Consider the following 26,474-nt stretch of genomic DNA (forward strand, 5'->3'; position numbering starts at 1 on the left):
CTTCAAAATTTCTCAACAATATAGAATTTTCCAAAAAATCATTTCATTTTTTTGTTTAAATAAATAATCTTTTATTTTTAACTTGAAACTTATATTTTCAGCATTTTAATTTCAAACTCACCAGTACCGCATGTTATCCGCATGAGTCTAAAATGATATTAGATTTTTAAGCTTCTACTGTTTAAAGAAAGTGACAGGTAGAAAACCTTAATTATTTTTACCAAAACAATGAAATCAAATGAAAAATATGTCAACCAACCAAGAATGAATTGAAGTAGATTAAAAGACAGCTCCGAAGAATCTAGCCAAACCAACCCATTTTCTTTAAAAATCTATTTGTTTTCAATTTTTTTTTAAAAAAAAAGGCTATAATATAAATACATGCACTCCCCACTCTCCATATATGATCATCATAAAAACAGAAGCGAAAGGGTCCTAATTCCTAAATGGAAGTGATAAACAGGAACATGATCCAGGGCACATGGGGAAAAATGCACGCAACAGTTGGGCTAGTGAGATGGGAAACCATGTATAATCATTAAGACAAATCTCTCTTCATTCACTACTTGATCACGTCTATAGGGATGATCACTGTGACTTCATTGGCAACTATCTATATAAGTACATGCATTCTGGCTTCATACATCTTCATCCATGTGTTGTTTTTTATGGCCGAAGAAGTACTCCCAATGGAAGTGATTGACAAGCGTAAGTTCTTGATCATTGGGGCTACAGGCTACATAAGAAGGTATAATGGTGAGCTTGAGTATGGGACACCCAATCTTTGCTTTGGTTAGAGACACCACCATGGCTAACCATCCGGATAAGGCTCGATCGCTACATTCAGGAATTGAAGGACCTCTAGTGTTACTATACTCTTTGTGAGCTTGTTTTTATGTTTGTTTGTTTTTTTTCTCTTTACCTGTTTCTTGAGATATCTTGAATTTTTTGTACTCAGTTGGCTATGAATTATAACCTGACTTAAAATTGTGGCAACTAGATCATTTTGGGAGCTCAACTCGATCGCTACATTCAGGAATTGAAGGACCTCTAGTGTCACTGTAGTCTTTGTGAGCTTGTTTTTATGTTTGTTTTTTCTCTTTACTCTGTTTCTTGAGATATCTTGAATTTTTTGTACTCAGTTGGCTATGAATTATAACCTGACTTAAAATTGTGGCAACTAGATCATTTTGGGAGCTCAACTCGATCGCTACATTCAGGAATTGAAGGACCTCTAGTGTCACTATACTCTTTGTGAGCTTGTTTTTATGTTTGTTTGTTTTTTTTCTCTTTACTCTGTTTCTTGAGATATCTTGAATTTTTTGTACTCAGTTGGCTATGAATTATAACCTGACTTAAAATTGTGGCAACTAGATCATTTTGGGAGCTCAATTAGAAAGGGGAAAAAATTGAGGTTTATGGCAGGAGTGGAGTGCTCGAGCTGATACCTATTTTTTTATGTATTGTTTGGAGCAAGCCCAAGTGGTATTCTAGAGGATTATATTTGTATTACGGTTCTATGATTTTTAGTTATTATTGTATCAGTTTTTCTCAAAAGTTAATATAAAAGATCTCTCCCTTCAGGTCTATATCGGTACCAAACCACGTAAATTCTTATGTTTTCTTGTTTTTCTTTGTCTAAATCTTCTGATTGTAGACACTTAATTATATTTAATGTTTGTAAATTCTTGTAGGCGTATGATCTATCTCATGAACATATGTAAATAAATTCAGGTGGATTTAGTCGACTATAAGAGTTTGGTGAAAAGCTAACAAGCAAGTTGATGTGGTCTTCTCTTTGATGGGTCACCGGCTGAATAAGCAACTTGTTGATCAAATTAAAATTGTTTCTGCTATTAATGAAGGGGGAAATATCAAGGTAATTCTCACCTCATTAAAATGAATTTTCTTTCTCTATGCTCAAATAAATTTCATTTGATAGTGATGGATTATTAATGCAGAGGTACTTTCCTTCCGAGTATGGATTCGATCTAGATGAAGTTCAAAAAGCACAGTTGGGTCCAAGGGAATTCCCCATGAAATGGTTCGCATCATGGGCGATGGAAACACCAAAGGTATACGCTATACCTGTGATCTTTTTATTCAATTTGTGCATAATATATGTTTCATCTAATCTTATTTCTTTATAGTCATATTCAATAGCGATAAAGACATTGCAATGTATGCTATCAGAGCAGCTAGTGGATGATCCAAGAACACTGAACAAGATCTTGTATGTTCATCCGGAAAACAAACATTGCACTTTAAATGAGATTGTTTCTTTCTGGGAGAAGAAGACAGGCAAAACCCTCAAACTGATCTATGTTTCAGAATGTTTCAGAAGAAGAGGTTTTGAAGAAAATCCAAAGTACATAAATTCGTTGATGATGTTCTTGTGCTTGTGTGCAATTTTTAATCTTGGACTACAAAACTTTTGAAACCATATATATGTGCATGCAGGTTCTTGGGAGCCACTGCCGTTCTTGTATGCTATCGCCCATGCCGGCTTCATCAAAGGTGTAACATGTTGTTGGATGTTGGAGTTCTATGTTTTATATTAAAAAAGGGGAAGAGAGATTTCATATTTTGTTGAGAAGATGAAAGAAGAAGATGGTTCTCTGTGCTTTCTGGAAATTAGAAGAAGAAGAAGAAGAAGTTGCCATGTCAGCAGTAGCAGCCAACTCAGCATTTAGTTATAACGGTCTCCAGCTTAGCAATAAGTGTTCAAGGTGGTTGTTATTATAGTAGACACGTGTCATTTATTCATTGAATGTATAAGAATTATGTTATGCCACATAGGCATTCTGTTGAGGTTGTTATGACACGTGAGCAAGGTGTTCTCAGACATTATAAAACAAAGAACATTGTACTGGAAACTGATTTTGAATTCTCAATCAAAAATTCTTCTCTCATTCTCTCATTCTCTTATTCTCTGATTTCTTCTTGGATTATAGTTTTATTTATGGCTTTGATCTAAATCTAGAATTGAAGATCAAGGCACTATGGTGTTGCTAATTTGAAGATGTTGATCTGGAGTTGATTTGAGTTGCAGATCTTTGGAGGTTGTCAATCTATGCCGCAAATATCCAGATTTGTGAATTAGAGTGAGTTTTTCTTATCAATCTCACATGGTATCAGAGCTATAAGGTTGTTTTTGGTGTTCTTGATCACTGATTTGATTGTTCTTAAAGTTCTTAACTCAATTTGAAGAAGTATACTGTCATATATTTGATTTCTGCTTGATCTGATAGCTGAATCTTGCTTAAATGGTGGAAGATCCTCCGTTATAGATGCTTTAGATGTTGTTTCTCTTAATGGGTCTGATAATCCTGGTATGCTTCTAGCTTCCAAACATTTTGATGTTTTGGGTTACAGTTCATGGAAACGATCCATGGAAATAGCAATCACTGCCAAGAATAAGCTAGGCTTTGTAAATGGTTTTTTATATGCAACCAGAAATTGATTCTGATGAGCTACAAGGATAGGAGAGATGCAACAACATGGCTATATCCTGGATTTTGAATTGTCTGAGTAAAGAGATCTCTGAAAGTGTAGTTTATATCACTACTGCACGGGAGATTTGGCTTGAATTGGAAGAGAGGTATGGGTAATCTAATGGTCCTCAACTTTATCAATTACAGAAGGAGTTAAGTCAGATACGCCAAGGAACTAGTAGTATAGCCTCTTACTTTACCAAGATGAAGAGGTTATAGGAAGAGATACAAGCATTAAGCAAGTTTCCAATTTGTACTCCAATTACTGATGGGGTTGAATGAGAGCTACAATCTTGTTAAAAGTAATATACTCATGATGAAACCTTTTCCCATAGTGAGAAAAGCATACTCTCTGTTGATTCAAGAAGAAAAAAAGAGAGAGATTAGTTCTAGGCAACAATATATTTCTGAAGGTGTATCTCTGAATGTTGGAATTAATGGAGGTCCTAATAATGCTGGAGGACATTTCAACAGAAACCTAAATCAGGTTGCATTCAAGAACAACACTGATTTCAAGAAATTTTTTTGTGATTACTGTAAAAGACCAGACCACACTAAAGATAGGTGCTATAAACTACGTGGCTTTCTAAACAATTTCAAGGGAAAAAAAGAGAGAAAGATTGTTGCACCGGTTCATGGATACAATGCCGATTTTGCCTTCACATCTACTGAAAAACCTCTCATTCCTGAACTATCAAGTGTTTAGTACAAGAAATTAATGAATCTTCTCAAAAATACTTCATCTTAGCTCCAGGATTTAGATACAGTTAACACAATTGGTCACACAAATATGGCTACTTCTATGGCAGGTAAGTCTGGACACTTCAATGCTTTCAATTGCTCATATACTTATAGTAGTAGCAAGCATTTACTTTGTTTAAATGCCTGGATTCTAGATACAGGTGCTTCTGATAATATTTTCCATAACATAAGACTTTTTGAAACACTCTATCCTTTATCTAACCCCTTTACTATCACTCTTCCTAATGGCTATGAAATTAGTGTCATTCAGGCTGGCACGTTAGATTAGCAGACAATCTTTTAATCTCTAAAGTTTTACATGTCCCTAAATTTCACTATAATCTCTTGTTAATAGGGAAACTCATTCAACAATTCAATGGCAATGTTATTTTTACTCCTACTTCTTGCATTATACAGGCCCCTTCAATGAAGAGGCCACTAGTTCTTAGTAAGGCTTGCAAAGGACTCTTTTTGCTGGAATCTCCAAAGACTTGGACTCGACAAAAAATTCTTTTTCTGTTCCATTGTCTGCAAACCTTGAAAACTATTCAGATTCTTCATGTTTTTCTTTTCCAAATTGTTCTTCTACTATCAGTTCTATCTCAATGTTGTGGCATAACAGATTAGGCCATTTACCTTTTCATAAAATAAAGCAATTATCTTTGCTAAATTCTAGGAATGATATGAGTTCAATTATTCTTTGTGAAATATGTCCACAAGCCAAGCAATATAAACTGCATTTTCCTAGAAGTATAATCCGTTCAACTGTAATTTTTGTTTTAGTTCACATTGATACATGGGGGTCCTTATCACACTTCAACACCAGGAGGGTATAGATATTTTCTAACCATAGTAGATGATTTTAGTAGAGCTACTTGGACTTTTCTTCTTACAACTAAAAATGATGCTATGTCTGTTTTGAGGAATCTTATCTTGATTTTAGAAACACAACTTCAAACTAGAGTTAAGAAGGTTAGATCAGATAATTCTTTGGAGTTAGGAAGTGGGACATTTCTGAAGTCATTCTTTGCTGAAAAGGGAATTATCCATCAAACTACTTGTGTACATACTCCTTAACAAAATGGAGTTGTTGAGAGGAAACATAAGCATATTTTAGAAACTTCCAGAGCACTTCTTTTCCAATCTAAGTTGCCAATAAAATTCTGGGGTGAATGTATTCTAACAGCCACTTACTTGATAAATAGGTTCCCCTCTAAAATTTTAAATAACAAAACCCCATTTGAAATGCTTTTTTGTAGACAACCTGAATTACAACACCTAAAAGCTTTGGTTGTTTGTGCTTTGTGATTAATACATAGAAACATAGAGACAAATTTCAACCCAGGGCATTTCCCTCGGTTTTCCTTGGGTATCCTTTTGGCAAAAAAGGATACAAAGTTCTCATTCTTCAAACTCAACAAGTAGTTGTCTCACATAATGTTACTTTTCATGAGACAATTTTTCCTTTTCATTCCAAATTTCAAACTCTCAACTCATCTTTTCACTTGCCGAGTGTAGTGCAAGAAAACGCAAATGCTGAATTTTTTCAGAATCATTCTCTCAATGATCCTTCCATTATTACTCCACCAAATAACATTCCCTCTACTAGTACTACTGAGGCATTAATTCCCAGAAAACAAGCAGAGTTCAAAAAACTCCTTCCTATCTCAAGGATTTTATTTGCAGCAATGCCAAAGCTAGTTCTGAACACAACCAAAATTTTCCTTCTTGTCCAGCCAATTGTTCTCATACAGTTACAAATTCCTTTCTACTTCCTGAACATGTTAGTTTTTCTAGTCTACAATACCAAAACCAAAAAATGCTTGCACTACAAACAAATTTACATGAGCCCACAAACTTATGAAGAGGCTTCAGTTGATCCAAATTGGCAAGTAGCTATGTAAAAGGAGTTTGAAGCTCTTGAGGCGAATAAAACCTGGGAAATTGTTTCTTTGCCTAAAGGAAAGAAACCCATTAGTTGCAAATGGGTGTTCAAGATCAAATATAGAGCAGACGGGAGTTTAGAGAGACATAAGGTCAGATTGGTAGTAAAGGGGTTTACATAAAAGAAGGGGATTGATTACAATGAAACTTTCTCACCAGTGGTAAAAATGACAACAGTGAGGAGTCTTATAGCAGTGGCAATTAAAAAGAAATGGAGTCTTTTTCAGCTGGATGTAGACAATGCTTTCCTCCACGGAGAATTACATGAGGAGATTTATATGAAGACTCCTCCAGGTTTGACAGTTGATGATCCAAGCCAAGTCTGTAGATTAAAAAAATCACTCTATGGACTAAAACAGGCATCAAGGCAATGATAATCCAAATTATCTAATGCCTTGAGATCAAAGGGCTATCAAAACTCAAAGAATGATTATTCTCTATTCTACAAGCAAACAAATGACAAAATTATATTCTTTTTTATCTATGTAGATGATATTCTAATATTTGGTAACAATGAGACAGAAATGGCTAGTTTGAAAGTTTTTCTTGATCAGCAATTCAAAATCAAAGACCTGGGTTTGCTGCATTACTTTTTTAGGTGTTGAAGCAATTAAAGAAGGAGATAATCTCATTTTAACTCAGAGGAAATTTACTATAGATTTATTGGTAGAATTCAGATGTGATACATTGTCTACTGTTTCAAGTCCTCTAGTATTTGGACTAAAATTGACTCCTCAAATGGGACAATCACTCAGTGATCCCAAAGTATATAAAAGGTTGATTGGGAAATTGAATTACCTGACTCACACTCGACCAGATTTGAGTTTGTTTGTTCAGCTTTTGAGTCAATTAATGGGAAATCCTCATACTACTCACATGGAAGCTGCTCTACATGTAGTGAGATACTTAAAAAATAATCCAAGTCAAGGAATTTTTATGATTTCTAGTGCAAATTATCAAATCCAAGCATTCTGTGATTCAGAATGGGCATCCTGCTCTCAAACCAGGCATTGAGTGAGTGGTTTTTACATCACTCTAGGAGGTTCACGAATATCCTAGAAATCCAAAAATCAGGGTATAGTTGCTATATCATCTGCTGAAGCAGAGTACAGGTCAATGCGAAGAGTATGTGCAAAATTAGCTTGGCTCACTCGTCTAATTCATGAGTTCACAGTTCCTTCAGTGACACCTATTCCTCTGAAATGCGACAACCAAGCTACCATTCATATTGCTAAGAATCCTGTATTTCATGGAAAAACAAAACATATCGAATTGGATTGTCATTTTGTTTGAGAACAAGTTCAAGGTGGGCAGGTTATCTTGGAGCATGTTCCTTCAAAGTTTCAGCTTGCAGACATATTCACTAAGAACCTTCCTGCTCCACAATATCAATACCTTTTATCCAAGTTGGGAGTGTCCTAATACACCCTCCAAACTTGAAGGGGGATTGTTGGATGTTGGAGTTCTATGTTTTATTTTAAAAAAGAGGAAGATAGATTTCATATTTTGTTGAGAAGATGAAAGAAAAAGATGGTTCTCTGTGTTTTCAGGAAGTTAGAAAAAGAAGAAGAAGTCGCCATGTCAGCAGCAGCAGCCAACTCAGCATTTAGTTATAACTGTCTCTAGCTCAGCAGCAAGTGTTTAAGACCGTCGTTATTACAGTTTTGTTTGTGGCTTTGATCTAAATCTAGCATTGAAGATCAAGGCACTATGGTGTTGCTGATTTCAAGATGTTGATATGGAGTTGATTTGAGCAACAGATCTTTGGAGGTTGTCAAGCTGTGCTGTAGATCTCTAGATCTGTGAATTAGAGTGAGTTTTTCTTATCAATCTCACACATGCAATTTTGAGATTGACAAATCCGTTGTAGTTAAGGCCATAGAGATCTACCCTAATCATAAGTATGCAAGTGTAGATGAGATGAAAACCAGTTCATATGATTAATATACACTAGCATTAATATCCGTACTTATACTACTTGTTTCATCTAATGATGTGAATTATTAAAAATAAAATAAAAAAAATAAAATCACTTAAAAAAGACTAACTAAACAATAATATTATTAGATAAATTATATAAAATAAAAATAAAATATATCTATATGAAAAATAATAGAAAATAATTAAAATAAATTAAAATAATAACACAATATATCTATTTATTTATTTTATTGTTATAAAATTAAAATGCAAAAAATCATGTCTATATCTCTATATGAAAAATAATAGAAAATAATTAAAATAAAATTAAAAAACACAGAAAATAAGTATATAATATAATATAATATAATATAATATAATATAATATAATACTATATGTTAAGTTTGATGACGTGGATTGCCATTATATGACAAGCCAAAAGGTGACATGGCATGAGAATAATGACGTGGCTAGAAATGACTCGTCAAAAGAAAAGGTGATTAAGATGATGATGTGGCAAAAGATGAGTTCATGACATGTGATGAAGATCAAGGTGGAGATTTTGTTTAGTAGATATTCCTCTCAACACAATCATGTGATGATAAACTATTTTTGAAAAGTGCATTAAGACTATAGGATCTTTTCAAGAATGTAAGTTTTATTTTAGGTATGATTGTCTATCCTTGGTAAGATCCGGGATGACAATTCATATCTTTGATAGAACTTCTTTTTAGAAAGATCTATTTGAAAAAAGAGGAATATTCTATCATTGGCAAGAATTCAAGATCATGAAGATTGTTTGAAGCTATTAGAAGACACAAGTTAAACTTGGTATGAAGCTATTAGAAAACACAAGGTTTAGTTTGGTGTGAAGCTATTTGAAGACACAAACTAAATAAGGTAAAGACATGCCAAGGAGATTATCAAGACCATATTTAGAATCATTAATTGAAGAAAGATCTAAGAACTATTTATGGGTGGAACTATTCATGGAGACTAATCATGTGTGGAGATTGATTGAAGATTGCATAAGATATGATTAGAGATTTGGAGATCCAAGCATGGATGATTGGAGATCATGCTTGAAGATATTGAAGGCTAAACTTGGATGAAGATGAGATCAAGTTTAGTAACAATATTTCATGTGCCAAAAGAAGATCATTTGGAAGACCAAACTTGGGCCAAGTTTGGAAAGAAGATCTGGAGATCTTCGGTGGCTATCTTTGGTGAGATGGTCGCGTATGCCTTGGTGGACACGTCCCTCGGGAGAGGGAGACCTTCTGAAGTGACGTGAGGAAGGAAGCAGCTGCAGACAGGAGGAGCTCGGGTCGAGTCAACTGCTACAAGGCCGACTGAAGGAACCGGGAGGTTGAAGGTCGCAGATTCGGGTGCATCTGGCTAGAACTCAGTCATGTTCAGTAAAGTGGGCCATGTTGCAACTGAGTGTTACAACATCTAACTTTGGAAGGTGTCCAAGTTAGGAAGCCGCGGAGAATTCTAAAAGAGGTAACTTTATTAGACGTCGGTGCGTCTTTATAAGAGATGCCGCTTGAAGATATAGGACGAGTCAAACAGTGAGAGACTCTTCGGTGAGAGTTGAGAGTGTGGCCGTCGGGCAATCTTGAGAGGATATTCTTTGTATTGAGAGAGTGAGTGAGTGTTGTACTCCTTGTTCCTATATCTCTTTTAGTGGATTGTTTCTCCGGGCCTGGCCCCCCAGATGTAGGCAAGGTTGTACCGAACTGGGTTACCAATTTGCTTGTCTCCTTTATCTTGTTTTGATTGTGTGTGAGTGTTTGATCTTTGAGTGAGTTTTTGAGTGAACTTAACACATCACACCCCCACCGGAACCATCACTATATATATATATATTATATGTTAATAACATATATGTATTGAGTAAGAGGGGGAATGGTGGGTGGTGTGAGATCTACTCAACTTAAAAACCCCAATTAAAAGCAAGTAAATAGCAGCACGAGAGAGATTTATGTGGTATTAATAAGATTAATATTATGTATTTATCATTGTCTTCACTTGAGAGTTTCCAATCTAAAAGCAAATCAAATTTAATGTAATATTTTACCCAAAAATCATGCATTCAATAGGAATATGTGCAATTCCAGCACTATTTGCAATGCATAAAGAATTAAGGTTCTATTTGGCCTAGAATCATGTTTTGATTTACTCAACCTACTTATAATTAAAGTTATAACAAACCCAACATTGAACAATCTTAAAAAAAAAAATTTCTACGGTGTCACAATAGCTGCTTGACCCCGAATTTCTAGGACCATCATTGACCCGATCCTGAACCCAAATATAGGGAATTGTTGTTCCTATCCCCATCTCGACTGGGATTTTTTGGGTTTAGGGATTCTCCTTCCCCGATTAACAAGTTAAAATATTATTATTACTTAAAATAATTTTTTTTAAAAATACCTTGGGCAATTTTGACAATAATTAAAAAAAAATGGTCAAATAAGTAAAAAGCCCAATTTAGATTCAACAATTTTCATATGCTTTTCTAAGTAATTCAAGCCTAAATTCTCCAGTTAATGAGATTATACCAATATAGTCCAAGTGATTAAATGGGAGAAAACACAAAATGGCTTCTCGATGATTCATCATTAATATGAGTTCGACCCATATGGCTGAGTTCACACGTGATGTGACGCGTGGTGCCTCAAAATAAGTGAGGGCACCCACCCACTTCTAATTCAGGCTCTCTCACGCCTCCTGAATGGATAACCAATATCAGTCAGTCTGCCACGTCGCCTCTTAGTAGGCCCATTAGGCCCGTCCTTGGAGACTGTCACTACAGTAGCCGAGTCATAGACTCGCAGTCACCAAAATTAAAATATCACATGCCAATGTAATTGAAATAAATTCCCTTTTAAAACAAATCATAGTGTATGATAACTCACAAATAACCATATAAACAAATTCGTTATAGCGTAGTACATAATAGCAACTTGATTGTTTAAAAAAAAACAAATAGAAAAAACTATTTTGGAAATAACTTTTAGGGAAAGCAAGAAATGATGCCGAAAAATAAATTTTCCATAATGTAATCTGTCCAACTTGAGGTTTTAAAAGTAACCATAATAATAATAATCAATTAAAATTTGTATATAAAATCCAGTAACATAAGTTGGCTAAGAAAATCGTTCACAAACTAAACCAACATCATGATTAGGAATGGGACCACCAAAGCCAGTTATAAAATTTTTAAATATGGAAATGAGTTCACATTAGCTTTGGCCTTTGAGTTCACACTTGATGTGACCCACGGTGTCTCAAAATAAGTGAGGACACCCACCTATTTCCAATTTAGGTTCTCTTCACACCATCTAAATGGATAACAAATATCAGTCAATCTACCATGTTGCCTCTTACTAGTCCATTCTGTGAAGACTGCCATTGCAGCAGCCGAGTCAAAGACTTGCGGTCACCAAAATTTAAATATCACATGCCAATGTAATTGAAATAAAGACCTTTTTAAAATAAATGACAGTGTATCATAACTATCGAATACCCATATAAAGAAAATTTGGTATAGCATAATATATGGTAGTAACATGATTGTTTCAAAAAACAAATAGGAAAAATTATTTTCAAAATAACTTTTAGGGAAAGCCATCCACTCACTGTGCTTAGACCCATAAGTCTAAGAGCTTAATTGTGACACTCCTCTGCAAGCTCTTTGTCTTCACTTGAGGGTTTCCAACTTAAGAGCAAATCTAATTTAATGCAATATTTTAGCTAAAAATCATGCATTCAAGAAGAATATGCGCAATTCTAGTCCTATATATGATGCATAAAGAATTAGGGTTCTATTTGGCCTAGAATCAATGCATAAAACGAGTTCACCTTGGTGTTGGCCTCTGAGTTCACATGTGATGTGATGCATGATGTCTCAAAATAAGTGGGGGCACCCATCCACTTCCAATTTAGGTTCTCTTCAAGCCTCTTGAATGTATAACCAACTTCAGCCAGTTTGCCACGCTGCCTCTTAGTAGGTCGGTTCGTGGAGACTGCCACTGCAGCAGCTGAGTCATAGACTCGTGGTCACTAAAATAAAAATATCACATGCCAATATAATTAAAATAAAGATTTTTAAAACAAATCATAGGGTATCATAATGATAAACGCCTAAATGTACGTATTTTATACTTGTAGAATATATGCTCTTTGCTTGTATTATCATGAATCGATGCCCGTTTTGTGTTTAAATTTGTTTTATTTATATTTCAGGCATCAAAGGAGCTAAGGAGAGCTCGAGAACATAATTGGGGAGAAATCGACACCAAAAATCATATTTTAGGGTTTCAAGCATTGGAGAAACTCAATTTCTAGAGTAATGCTGAAAAGATAGTGGGCTTCACGGGCTTCATGCGCCTGTGAGACACCCGTAAGGTTTACTAGAAATTTTGTGGAGGCAGTACTGTAGCAGAAAATACTGTAGCAATGTTGCGTACCAAACGTAATGTAGCAGGATTACTGTAGCACCGGCAAACAATTTTTTGGGCGAAAGAAAAGACAATGAGCCTCAGGGGCTCCATGCGGCCGTGAGGCTCTGGCGGACCTTATTTAACCCTATTTCTGCTAGGGTTTTAAAGGAGGCCACTTTAGAGACATCTTGAGCCCTTGGTGGAGGCAACTTCACCAGGCATTTTGACGACCAAATCAACGTATTTAGAGGGAAAGAAGCAAGAGGATAGAGTCATTTTGGGCAAGATCTCCATCGATTTTACCTTGAGGAAGCTTGGAGAAGACAAGGGAAGCCGCCCCCATTTCGGTGTCCGCGGAAGCCACTCCGCGTCATCCTTTCTCCTCCACGTCTTTCCATCATTTGAGGGAGTTTGTTATGCTTTCTAGAGTAAGATTACATGAACTCGTTTTGTGTTTGTGCTTGTATGGAAAGCTAAGCCCTTAGATTTCCAGATGTCGGTGAACCTTGGGGTGAACTTGAGTATTTGGATGCTTTGAGTTATTTTAATGCATTTGGTGTGTTCATGGTTTAAGCTTGGTGAGATTTGATGTGTTGATTTACATGATAACTCTGTTTTTCAACCGCTAGGTTGTATTAGGTTGCAAGACTTTAGCCCTAATACTAGACACATCTTGCTTAATGGGGATTCATATATGAATACATTGTAACCATCACATAATTCGTACCCTCCACATATTAGGGCTGAACCCAGGTAGAGTATTGGCCTTAATTGGGATTTCCCTTTGTGCATTGCAATCGTAGGAGAAGGTTGGCCGAAAGAGATTCTGAGTCAACGCTCGTATGGGATTAGGAATTATCAAAGTGACTATCGGGATAACCTACTTTCAGAATCTCATGGCCTGAACACCCCTTTTGCTTAACAACTCATGCATTCATTTACCTTGAGTAACCCTAAGGGGATCCACATCTGGGATCTCTCTCATTTCTTGATTTTCATCCTCTTACTTGGCTTTGCACTGCGGTTCTTGTTTTATTTTTGTGTTTTAGTCATCTCAATTCTCAACTCAAATTGGAAGGTTAGACAACGAGTAAAGAGGAAGTAAGGGTAGCTCCTTGGGCTAAGGGAATATGACCCTCTCATGCTTGCGCGAGAGGTATTACTTGACGACCCCGTGCACTTGCGGGCAGTCACCATCAAGTTTTTGGCGCCGTTACCGGGGACCCACAAGGAATACTTGAAAAACTTATATCTCGTTGATTTAGCCATTTTTCTTTTTCTTTTACTTCATGCTTTTGTTTTCTTTAGTTTTGTGCTCCTATTTCTCCATTTATTTGCTTTTGTCTTATTTTACCATTATTCTCTCAAATCCTGATCATTTGCTCTTAACATTATGCAAGGTATCATCTTATGACATGCTCCAATCAAAGACACTTAGTAGAGCCTGTCAAAGAAATTAAACGAGCTTTGCATCAAAGGTTGGGAGAAGTGGGTGAGAGTTCAGGGCAACAAGAGGTTCAAGTTGAATTTAGTGAACCATCAGTCATGGCGGAACCGATGAGAACTTTATCTGATTATGAGAGACCTCAGTTTACTAGCGAGGAGTTCAGTGTGCAAGCCCCATTGGTACCCGCAAACAACTTTGAGATCAAGGCAAGCACAATAGGAATGGTTTAGAATTCAGTCCAGTTTGATAGGTTAGCCGAAGAAGACCCACACGCCCACTTGTCTCGTTTCCTCCATATTTGTTCCACTTTCAAGATCAACTCAGTTTCTAATGATGCCATAAGATTGAGAATACTTCCCGTCAGTCTGAGAGGAGCGGCATATAGATGGCTTACTTCCTTAGCTCCTGGGTCCATCACCACGTGGAAGGAGATGGTGGATAAGTCTCTTGCTAGATATTTTCCATCGAGCAAGGCAGCTCGACTGAGACATGAGATATCATATTTTCTGCAAGGGGACTCTGAAACACTCTTTGAGGCACACGAACGGTTCAAGTATCTGCTACGTAAGTGTCCTCACCATGGTTTCCCCACCTGGATGAGAGTGCAGATGCTTTGCAATAGGCTGAATTATGCTACTAGGCAATTCATCAATGCTACCGCAGGCGTTTCTTTGAGTGGCAAGCTTCCTGAAGAGGCTGAAAAATTAATTGAAGACACGGCTAGTAATGAGTGCCATTGGAGCACTAGACAAAAGCCCCAAAAGGCAACAGGACTCTATGAGGTGGATAGCACCACTGCTTTAGCTGTGAAAATTGATGCCTTAACAAAGAGTGTGAATGACAATGCAGCTCTAGCAGGAAAGGTTGATGCATTAGCTAAGAAGATGGATCAGTTCATGTTGGGGTCTACATCAAACTCGGGGACCGTTATGTCATGTGACACCTGTAGTGCTGGGCATGCAACATCACAATGCCCTATCTTTGTTGTCCCCTCAACACCAGTGGAGACGTTCGACTATGTCAGTGGAGGACCAAGGGGACCACGGAATCAGTATGGCAACACTTACAACTCTGGGTGAAGGAGCCACCCAAATTTTTCTTGGAGCCAAGGCCAACCCCAGCAGAAGTCTCCAGTACACCAAGGAAATCAATATCAAGCCCCTCCTCAATAAGAGCGAAAATACACTACTAAAGATGTGTTGGCAAAATTTATGATCAATACAGAGATGAGGTTTGTAAATGTAGACAAGAGGCTTGATGAATTTGGCAAGGTGCTTCGGAATGTCCAAGCTTCAATTCAGTCCCTTGAGACCCAAGTTAGACATTTTGCAAGGGCAAATTCTGAACGTCCCCTGGGTAGCTTCCCAAGCAACACCGAAAATAACCCAAGGGATTTGAAGGCCTTGACTTTGAGGAGTGTGAAACAGTTTGAGGCAAAGGCTAGTGAGGGCCCAAGTGCCTCTAATGAAAGGGTAGCCGTCCAAGAAGACCCTACTCCGACTGAGAATTTGAGTGACAAAAGTGGGGGAAAACAAGATGAAGTGTGTTCCAAATCTTTACCCCCAAAGGTCCCGGAGTATAAGCCTCCTATGCCCTATCCGGTGAGGCTTAAAAAAGATAAGGAAGATGCTCAGTTCAAGAAATTCCTTAACATCTTCAAGCAACTTCACATCAACATTCCCCTCATCGATGGACTTTCACAAATGCCCAAGTACACAAAATTCATGAAAGATCTCCTCGCCAACAAGTGGAAACTTGAAGACTTGGACACTATGACTTTTTCGGGAAATTGCTTGGTTGTGTTCCAAAAGAAGTTACCAAAAACGTTAACTGACCCAGGTATTTTCATCATTCCTTGTATGCTTGGGGAAGGGATGCAAGAGAATGCTCTAGCTGATTCTGGGGCAAGCATAAATGTGATCCCCTATACTTTGTTTCTGAAGTTAGGATTGGATGATCTCAAGCCTACAAGAATGAGACTCCAATTGGCAGATCATTCTATTAGGAAGCCCCGAGGGGTAGTCGAGGATGTGCTTGTAAAGGTTGATAAGCTGATTATCCCAGTGGACTTCGTGATACTTGATGTAGATGCGGATGTCGAAGTCCCTTTGATCCTCGGGCGCCCATTCCTCAACACTGCCGGTGCCTTAATCGATGTCAAGGGAGGGAAAATGACTTTGAGAGTGGGAGATGAGAAAGTGGTTTTTACACTCCTGGAAGCTATGAGACAAACTTTAGATCATGATGACCCATTATTTTTCACTGATGCAACTGACATGGTCATCTCTGATTGTGTGCATGAGGTTTTGGCTTTAAACCCTCTAGAAGAGTACCTTGGGACCTTGGATGACAAGGAAGATAGAATGAAGACTTGTATTCCCACCCCAAGGGAACATGTTAATTTTGTGGGGACCAATCCAACAAATAGTCCCAAAAAGAAGAAAAATGTGAAAAAAGTGTGGCGAAAGGTGAACAAGAAGTCTAAAGGGCGAGTAAATTTAACGCTATCACCGCCGAGGTAAGTAGACCATCTTTACTTTGGTGAACAGGGAAAATTTCGGGTCTTTTCATACCTATCAATGAGTTTCCCATGTCTTGGCACTTCTCTCGGTGTTGGAGGTAAAACCCCTACATTTGATACGCCATGAGAGGTAAGAAATAGGTACGTCGAGCTAATGACGTTAAACAAACGCTTCTTGGGAGGCAACCCAAGTTTTGAATTACTTGTGTTATGCGTGTTTTTTTTTTCATTTTCTTGTGCTTGTTAGTTGAGTGTTATAGTTTGTTGCTTGCGCTAAGTAGGGTTTTCGTATTTTCACTTGTGAGCTTGATCCATGTTCGTTTATGTCTTGCCCATTTTTGCCTTGAAATTGATGATATCTAGTTGTGATTTCTTGTCAATTTGGCGTTTAAAGGAGTGTCTCTTATGATTTGATGAAGCTACAAGGAGAGCCTCACACAAATTTCATGTTTCCAGGTCCATATGGGCTACAGCCCGAATGGACCCTTTGGGTGAGTTTGTAGGGCCTCATGGGCACCTGTGCTCCCATGAGAGCCGTCCTGAGGCATACAGCCCTTTGGGCTGTGAACCCCACGGGCGCCATGCGCCCATGCGGCTTAGAGCCGCACGGGCCGTGCCTGGGCTGAGAGGCTCACGGGCTGCTCATGGGCCTTGAGCAGCCCGCATGAGCTGGGCGGCCCCTTTAAGCCCGCAGTCCCCTCCTCCTTTCTCACTCATTCTTCAACTTGTTTTCCCTATTTCTCACTCATTTCTCATCCGATTTACCTCATTTTTTCACCGTTTTTCTTCATTTTTCGTCCTCTACCCTTCTCTCCTCCATCTAGCAACCTTAATCTTGTGATTTATTCGGAGTTTCACTGTCTTTTTCACCGGATCTCATTGCCTAACAATTTCAAGCCCTAGTTCAAGGTGGGGTTAAAATTTGAGTTTTGTGGTGTTTTTCCTCCTAGTTTTGTGAATGAAATGGTTGGAATGGATGATGTAGAGTGTTTTGTGCTATTTTTATGAGCTTTTTATAATATTTGTAAATTTTGAAAAGCTCCATTTACAAGGGGAACTCTTGCAAAAAAGTTTCTTGCCATTACTATTTTTCTTCATTTTTGGCATATTTCGAGTATCCGAAGCATTGTTGTGTGAAGAGATAAGCTTGATCTTGTGTGTTGTGGTAGTAGGCATGCTGAACAAACGTGTTGCATCCAAGAGGCCGAGATGTGACATGGCACCTATTGGGGAGCCAAACTTTGATTGCCCGCAACAGAAGGCTCGTTATGCATGTTTGAAGACCAAACCTTTTGGAGTCATGCACACAATTGAATGGAATGATCTCGAAGCCATTGGTTTGGATGAGGAGGCCTTGGGATTAACTTCATACGATGGATGGGACAAAGTGCTCTCCATTAGCGAGCCAGCGTATCGTGAGCTCACATTGGAGGTCTTAAGCACCATCGAGCTCATTAGGCCATCCAGGGTTTCATTCCAAGCATTTGGGGTACGGTGCACTCTTACAAATACACAGTTGGGATGTTTCTTGGGCCTCTATAGTGAGGAAGTTGCACAAACCCCCACATTTTGTGGCCTCCCCACTGATTTCCCGTCCAAAGTGACTTACACAAAGTTTTGGAACAATATCTTGGGCCGGAGGACACATGAGTCGAGGAAGGCTTCTCGGTTCCTCAACCCGGCACATCGGTACATTCATGCCTTCTTACTACGGCATTAGTGGCCGGAATGATAGTACAGGCGTCATCACGCGTTCTGACTTACTCATCTTGTACAGCATCATTCAGCACTACCCCATTCACCTTGGACATCTTTTCGTCGAGTTGTTTATTCATCAAGGTACCTTTGCCCGCCTCGGAGCTATCTTTGCTAGCCCGTATATCACTCGTATGATTTGAGGCATAGGTTTGGTCTAGCACACTCAGGGTATGCATATTGTTGGAGGACCCACGCCTTTGGGGATGACCACTATGTTCACAATGGGTTTGGTGGAGAAACATAACGACACTTATTCTCTGATTCGCTACTCGGTCATGGGTGAGCGCATGCCTCCACCTAAGTCTGAGCCCGAGTAAGAGACTTCAAAACTCTTGCTTTACTTTACTTCCTCTCACCAGCCCTCAATTCAAACATAGCATAATATAGTGTTTGGATTCAAAAGTAGAAGAGAAAGTAAGAGGAGGGAAGAGGAGGGACAGTAAGGGAAAGGAAAGTAAGGGTTCAACCGTTGTTTGGATAGACAAATTTTATGGAGGGAAAGGAAATGAGAGTTTTTTGATAAACCATGTTTGGCTAAAGAAGAAAATGGATATATAATAATATGATTTACCAATTATACCCTTATTATTAATTTATTAAAAATTGCTTATTTTTTATTCAAACACATGCTTTATTAATATCTCAAATAAATTCACACTTTAAGTAGATTTTTTAATAAATATTAAATCTATTACAATTATCATTATTATTTTGATTTTTTATGAAAAAAATACATAAATATAAGGATCTATGATGAGTGTTATGTCAATACTTGATTAAAATAAAAATTAGATTGATAAAAGTGAAAGAACAAACTTATGAAGTGACGTTATGTAATTAATTTAAAAAAAGGATATTAAGGTCTTTTAAAACATTTTAAAATTTTTAGGAGGTTCTCCCTCCCCAGCACCCAAACCAGAGTTAACCTTTCCTTTTCCTTCGTTAAATTAAAAATATCCATCCAAACGAAGCAATGGCTCATTCTGACCCTCTAAAACCCTCCATTTACTTTTCTTTCCATGGCCGGCCCTTAATCCAAACATAACAAGGTTGGGAGTGTTAGGACTTGAGAAGAGGATTATTAGGTTTTTATAAATATTTCATATTTTTAAAAAATCAATATATATTAAACTAAAATATTAAATACTAAATTTAATTATATTTCAGATATTTGAAAAATAAAAGAAAGATATAAGATTAAAATTTTAAATATGATATTTAACCCATTCCTTTTTTAATTATTAAAATATAGGTTATATTATTTTTATCATTATTAATTATTATAATATATTTTTAAATATTTTATTATTGACTGTGGTTTAATCCGGTCGAACCCATCGACCCCTGACCTTTGGGCATGGCCGGGTCTGACTACCTTGCTTACAACCATTAAGTTAATTTTTTAAGTTACCCTTTTAACCTACAATTATCACATAATAAAATGGAGTTGGAGATTAAAAATAAAAATTAACAAAATTGTGATGGAGATTTTATAAAGAATTTCAAATTATTCGTTATTGGAAAAATATTCAGCCATCATTTCATCTAGGGTATTGCTTTATTGGCTTTGAAATGCTAATCTATTATATCGCTTAATTAATATAAATAATTTTTTAACTTTTTTAAAGATAAATACATAACTTTTTTTTATTCATAAGACTCTCTATTCTCGAATCTCATCTCTTAATCTCATAATCCCTAACTTAATTACTCCCTCCATTCCAAAATACATGTTTTAACAAAAAAAAAATTATTCCAAATACTCCTTCCATTCTTTTTTATCTGTTGTGATTAACCGAATCTCACATACTAAGAAACTTAGCTATTCAACAAAATTTTATAAAAAATTAGTTACCTTTCCAAAATTACCCCTAATTTATATCTTCACATTTCTCTCTCATATTTAATTTCAACAAAAGAGTTGAATAGAATGTTAAGGGTGATTTTGAAAAAAAAATATAATAAATGTTTCTTGATGTTAGAAAATAACAGATAAAAAAGTACGGAGAGAGTAGTTGTCGTTTTATAATATCAAGGTAATACTTATTCTTTTTTCTCAATTTTACTCATTTTCTATTTCCTAAGTTATATACATGAAGAGAATAATATTTATAGTCCTAAAAGAAAATATGATTTCAAAGAAGGGATAGTTTAGTAATTTGGTTGATTTTTATGTTAAATTTTAAAAAATTTAATATTATCCTTAATTCTTGTGCAACATCCTTAAACGACATGTATTTTGGAAAGGAAGGAGTATAATTAATAATTAATTAATACTCCCTCCGTTCTTTTTTAGTTGTCACATTTTAGAGCTTTCTATGTTCTTTTTTACTTTTTAAACTAGAAATATTGTGCAGCATTAATTTTTTTTTCCCAATTTTACCTTTTAATTTAATGTATCGGTACAATTTTCAATAATCACAGTCAACTATTTACTAATAAATGTTTTTAGTTTTCCAATAGTAGAAAACATTTCCAATATTATTTTAAAATGTGTTTTGTATTCCCAACAAATAAATCATTTAATGTGAAGCATGTCTATAAAACTACTAGTGAGTAAGAAATGAAATAGGGGTAGTTTTAATGGATTTTTAAATAGGGTTAGTTTTGGAAAGTAAATGAAATTTTTTATAAAATTTGGATAGCTAATTAACTTTAACTGATTTTTTTAATCGGTGTAAATTAGGTAAAATTGACAACTTAAAAGGAACGGAGGGAGTATAATAAGATCATGCATGGTCGCACCGATCTATTCTATTGCTTAATATTAATATATCAAATATATTATCTTTAATAATATATTTTTTAATATAAATAAGTTTTCAGCTTAAAAAAATAAGTAGACTTTTTTTAATCTATGTAACTCACCTAAATTTTAATCTCCCTCTTTATTTAGTGATTTAATAAATTATTTATAACATTTAGAAAAATAAAAAAATGCAATGTTATTAATATAAATTTAGAATTTTTTAATTATTATACTAATGTTCATTTACTTATTAATAATTTGATAATTAAATAAATACTTGAGCTTTTATTCAATTTTTATTTAGATTTTTATATCCTACAATATAATATATATATATATATATATCTATATATTATTTAAATTAAATATTTAATATTTCATAACTGAGTAGGGCAAGGAGAATATTCTCCGACCTTGATCCCGACACCAACGAGGAATTATTTCCCGACCCTACCACTGTCCTGACCTAGATAGTTAGAACCAGGTTGGACCGGAATTGAACCATAGGCCGGTTCGGTTCCATCCCCAAAATGGCCCATCTAGAATCTGTTCATAGACCGGATGACTGGTGAATTCAACTGTGAACCGGATGAACCGACCCTGTTCATCCGGTTTTCACTCTCAAACTTTTAAGTTTTAACTATCAATTAAAAAAATGAAAAAAAACCCTAAAAACCTAAAAAAAATTGAAGAACAGAGAGAACTCCCGTGACCGACTAACCCAACACCTCTCATACTCTTCCTCCTATCAACAATCAAGGCATCATTGCGTCAACCGGCAAGGTGACAATCACTGGCCATCCTCTCACTTCCCGGATCCTCTTTAATCCCTCTGCTTTTGTGAAGAAAAGCTTAGCTCTCTCTCTCTCTCTCTCTCTCTCTCTCTCTCTCTCTCTCTCTCTCTGTGAAGACTAAACATAAACTGGTATGATACTAAGATCTTCATTATTCAACACATGCAATTCTAGGGGTTCTCCGCTCCATTTATCGCCAATGCATTCCTAATTCTCCCTAAACTTAGCTACCAAATTCTCCAGCTTCTTGTCCTCTACCACCGTCCACCTTAGCCTCAACGGTTTATCATTTCCGGCTTCTTGTCCTCCGCCACCGTCTACCTTTGTTGTGTTTTAAATATGGAATCAAGAATTGTTTTGGTTGATATATTGTGTATTTGACTTAAAAATTAATTCAATATTTAATGTATTTTTATATTATATTTTTAATTAATTATTTATTAGATCCAACCGACGTCAAGCCAGCATCGGGGACGATGGAGAGGTCGTTGGGGATGCCGTTCAACTTACTCAAAGTGGTATGTGATAAGTGCTTGTGCGATAAGAATACGAAGTGTTCTTTCCTTGTGTTGAGCATTACTTTTCTCGGGTTTTAACGCTAATATGTGTGTAGTTATGTTACTTTCATGCAGGTAGGGTTGTGAGGCCGAATATGAAAGAAAAAAGCCAATGTGGTTCGTAAATGCACCAATTTGGAGGAAATCTTGCTAAGGTTCAAACGCGAAGATATAGGTCGGGTTAGAGATACGGGAATGTGTGCCAACCTCCTCGTATTCAAGTTAGTATAACTATTTGGAGGGGCACAAGAGTCACATTCAAGCATTCCGACTTGTGCATATAGAACAAGATCTCCACCAACATGTCCATTATTGAAGAAGCAAAGCCATCCACGACGTAAATGTGTGTCTGCTTGCGTTACCTCGATGAAAGCATGGATTCGGGAGTATTTCGGGCCGGTATTGTAGTAGGGCACTGTAGAAAAATTATAGCAAGAATACTGTACCAGCACTGTTCACAGTCGGCCGAGAAAACAGAAAAATAGAGAATCCACTCGGGCGTGTGGAAATTCCACACGCCCGTGTGAAAAATCCACAAGGGCGCTCACACGGGCGTTTGGATTCCCAATTTTAGCCCTTTAAAAGCCGATTTTAGCCCCGATTTCAGCATTCTTTTCTCCATCTTTTCCCCAACTTGAGAGAGGGCTGCGGTTAGGGTTTTGAGAGGTATTGGCTAGGACTTTGGAGAAGTTTTACGGCTCTGACATTGCGCGCCATTTAGAAGAAGGTTAGTGGGAGAGCTTTCGTCGGCACCAATCCGGCGAGGTGTATCCTAGGCCAAACAATGGGACCCTTGCGACGAGTAGAGGACTTTCCACAAGACCATCACCACGACTAACGAGGGGGTTTTCTATGGATGCTTTGTTTTTAAATTCGATTTCATTGATTGTATCTAGCTCCATGGAGAGCTAAACCTCTAGTGGGTACTTGGGTATTTGTGAACCCTAGGATGTATTCGTTTCATTGAATCTCTTTATTATGCTTTCAATTAATTGATGTTTATTGTGAGATCCAATCTTGTATACTTGATTGTATGAATACTCCCCTAGAGTGACACTAGGGTTGAGAGTTCTTGTTGGTAACTCTTGTGAATGAGTGACACACCATGAGATTTAGACAAAGCTAGGTTGGAGAGGGTTGAGAGGGTGAGTCGAGAGGTAGCGGAGCGTCCCCTTTCCCCTCCGGTATGATCTATCCTACCCCCATGTTCCAAGAGTTCTTTGCGGTCATAGTAGAGTGAATGGGCTAAGGGATAACCTTCCGCTGGGACTTAGTTGTGAGTGCAACGGAGTGAAGCATTGAAGTGGTTTTAGCATCTAGGGCTTAATTGTGGCTAGGGATCTTTCACCTGGACCAAAAGGTTAGGTCTATACATAGAAATAGGGTTTATCATTTGGAGTCTCTAGAGCTCATTGTAATTCTATACGAGTGCGAGGTGTTGAGATTGTTCGATTTCTCCTTCGGAACATGTATAGAGTTAGGCATGGTTGACCTTAGATTTAGGGCTATGCAATTAAGGATTTCCACGACTCACTATTGCATTAATTAGGAAGCATAATAGAGGTTTCTTTCACTTGAAACGATTGTCCTAGACGGAACAATACCCGGGTACCCCATCTTTATCGATTGCCTTACTTTCTCCTTTACTTGTGCTCTATTTCTTGTTGTTTTTACTCTTGAGAATTGAATCTTGTCACACATATCACTATTCATCTTCCACATTAGTTAAGAAACAATTTAAGTGCCTTTATTCCCTACTCTTTGTGGATACGATACCCACTCATCTGGGATTATTACTTTGACACCCGTGCACTTACGGTGTACACGCATATTCGGACGTGTCAGTATGTCACCCGGGTGAAGTAATGGTTAGGGCGGAAGCTTGCTTAAAGAGTTAGAGGGAAGAGGGTATAAAAAGAGAGAGATGTATTCACAAAGAGATTTCTTTGTTGCATAAGAAGGATGAGATACAAAGGTAGGGAGTGGTGGTAGGGATTAAAGATATGGATGTGGGTAAGGATGCCCACTCCTTACAAACTAAGGGGCCTTATATAGGCTCCAAGAATTAACCTTTAAGTCATACTATTTATGACAAGATACTTACCAAACTATCATGTAGTAAACATGATACTTACCAAACTTACCTATTCCTAACAAGACACTTACTAAACTCACTTATTACAAGCATGTCATTCAATAGTAAAACTACTGTTGATATAGTTGCAAATCTATTTTACACACTAAAAAAACAAACACTGACTCCTTTACATAATAAAAACAAACAACACTGCTTCAGTCCACCAAAAGATCAGCAATAGTTATATCTTCGGTTTGATGGAATATAGAGCCTTCTGAGTCATTGGATGAGTGACCCCTAGGAACATCCAAGGGAAGTTCTTCATCAGGATCTTCAATTATGGAGAGATAGCTTGAGGAATAGTCTACCAAGTGTTGGAGTGAAATGGTAGCATTTACATCTTTGAAGTGTTATACTGCTGAGGGATTATTATATTTGAGATTTGTAAATGGAATATCAATAGGCATTACCTCTTTTCTTACATAGACTTTCATAGTAGAATCCTTCATTGCTAAGGGATAATAATAAGATTGTCTGATGGTGATGAAGGTGAATGCTCGCCATAAGGAAAGTTGTTCGGCTACTGGAGTAATAAATAATTGTAGTTCTTCTGTGAATACTTCATTTGGAATATTTATCTGATATGGAACAGACTTCAAGAATAATTCCACATTAATTTGATGTCTTGCATCTTCTAAATACCCTTCTTTATAGCCTGGTGGGATAGATTTGATTGCTAAATTTATGACTGCAGGTAGCTTCAGCTTCTTGAATATTTTGGCTAATAGATATGAGAGCTTCCAATGCTTTTGTAAGAACCTGTTCTGTTTTGGCTTTGTGAGTACTATTCTACTGATCATTCCATATTGTAGTAATTTGTCAATACTGAGTTGTATTCCTTTTATTTCTTGATCAATCCATGGAGATAGCTCAAAGGATGCTTTAATGATGAAGAAGCCTTTTTCACATTGGCAGTCTTGATGGCGATGTGCTGTGTCTTGATATAAATCAACAGAGAGTGCCTTACCATGAGGATGTATGTTGTCTTTAGCCATTTCTCGAAGGAGCATCTGAGTCTAAACGAAGTCTTCATATGCTGTCTTCAGGACTTTTTGTAAAATAATATGTTGTACATCTTGTATAATTGGGAGAAACCTTTCAAGAGTTTCTTCTTTTTGCTTTTGATTTTGGATCATATACTGGGACATCTCTTTATAATCCTCAGTCATTTTCTAAAGTGTTTTGTTGAGTTCTTCTATTTCTTTTTTCTTGACTTCAATTTCTGTTTCCAGTAATTTGATTGTTCAGTCTTGAGCAATGAAATGTTCAACCGCTGGTGGAGAGTAAACTTTTGTTTGGGGTTGATGTGAGATAGAGTTATATGGAATAATTCGGTTTGGTTTTCCATTTTGGTCCTAAAAGTATTGGCTAAGAGTTTTCATAGCTTGAAAAAATTGGGAATTGTTTCTATTGGCCCAAAGATTGTCAAGAAGAGTTTGTTGTTGGTGATCTAAGATATTGGTAGTTCGGAATTTGAAATTATTTTTTGGTGGAATAGTTGGGAATTGAAGGATACGAAAAGAGTTTTCTTGAGTTGAAGAGATTTTAGACATCTGCAAAACAGAATCTTGTTAGATTTTGTAACTTTTATGTGTTTTATTTTAGGGAATAGTAATCCAGACTCCCACCATAGTAAGAACGCGAATAGGCCTGCTGGTTCTTACAGCCACAGTCTTACTATGCGGATGGACAAGTCTTTTGTGTTTAATTAAATTTAGTTTCTTGTATAATCCTACTCAATTGATCTGCTATAATATTATCTTGTCCTTTAATATGTTCAATGATAACATGAAATCCATTTCCAACCATATAATCTATGAATGTTAACCATCTGTTTGTAGATAATTTATTTTCTGACTTTTTATGGTAAAAAGATATTATAGCTTGGCAGTCAGTTTTTAATAAAAATTCTTTACTTTCTATGACAAATAATTTGAATTTTTTCATGGCTTTAATACAT

General features: G+C 36.7%; 2 protein-coding genes and 1 non-coding gene across 4 annotated transcripts; 2 read left to right on the forward strand and 1 right to left on the reverse strand.

The window, feature by feature from the left end:
* Positions 1 to 14,477: 14,477 nt before the first annotated feature.
* LOC120272812 lies at positions 14,478 to 14,584 on the reverse strand. The gene has a single exon (XR_005540347.1). It is a non-coding gene; the product is annotated as a small nucleolar RNA R71 (small nucleolar RNA).
* A 640-nt stretch (positions 14,585 to 15,224) lies between these two features.
* On the forward strand, positions 15,225 to 16,520 carry LOC120271544. Its single transcript, XM_039278232.1, has one exon. The coding sequence runs from the start codon at positions 15,225 to 15,227 to the stop codon at positions 16,518 to 16,520; it is 1,296 nt and encodes a 431-aa protein (XP_039134166.1).
* A 732-nt stretch (positions 16,521 to 17,252) lies between these two features.
* LOC120272467 lies at positions 17,253 to 18,794 on the forward strand. Of its 2 annotated transcripts, none has more exons than XM_039279299.1 (2): positions 17,253 to 17,428; positions 17,689 to 18,794. In XM_039279299.1, the coding sequence occupies exon 2, from the start codon at positions 17,694 to 17,696 to the stop codon at positions 18,237 to 18,239; it is 546 nt and encodes a 181-aa protein (XP_039135233.1). In that variant the 5' UTR covers positions 17,253 to 17,428; positions 17,689 to 17,693; the 3' UTR covers positions 18,240 to 18,794. The 2 variants fall into 2 exon arrangements, with proteins under 2 accessions (XP_039135233.1, XP_039135232.1); XM_039279298.1 differs by having other exon boundaries at positions 17,692 to 18,794.
* The last annotated feature ends 7,680 nt before the right edge of the window (positions 18,795 to 26,474 follow it).

Source organism: Dioscorea cayenensis, chromosome 11, assembly GCF_009730915.1.
Source record: "Dioscorea cayenensis subsp. rotundata cultivar TDr96_F1 chromosome 11, TDr96_F1_v2_PseudoChromosome.rev07_lg8_w22 25.fasta, whole genome shotgun sequence".
NCBI lineage: Eukaryota > Viridiplantae > Streptophyta > Magnoliopsida > Dioscoreales > Dioscoreaceae > Dioscorea > Dioscorea cayenensis.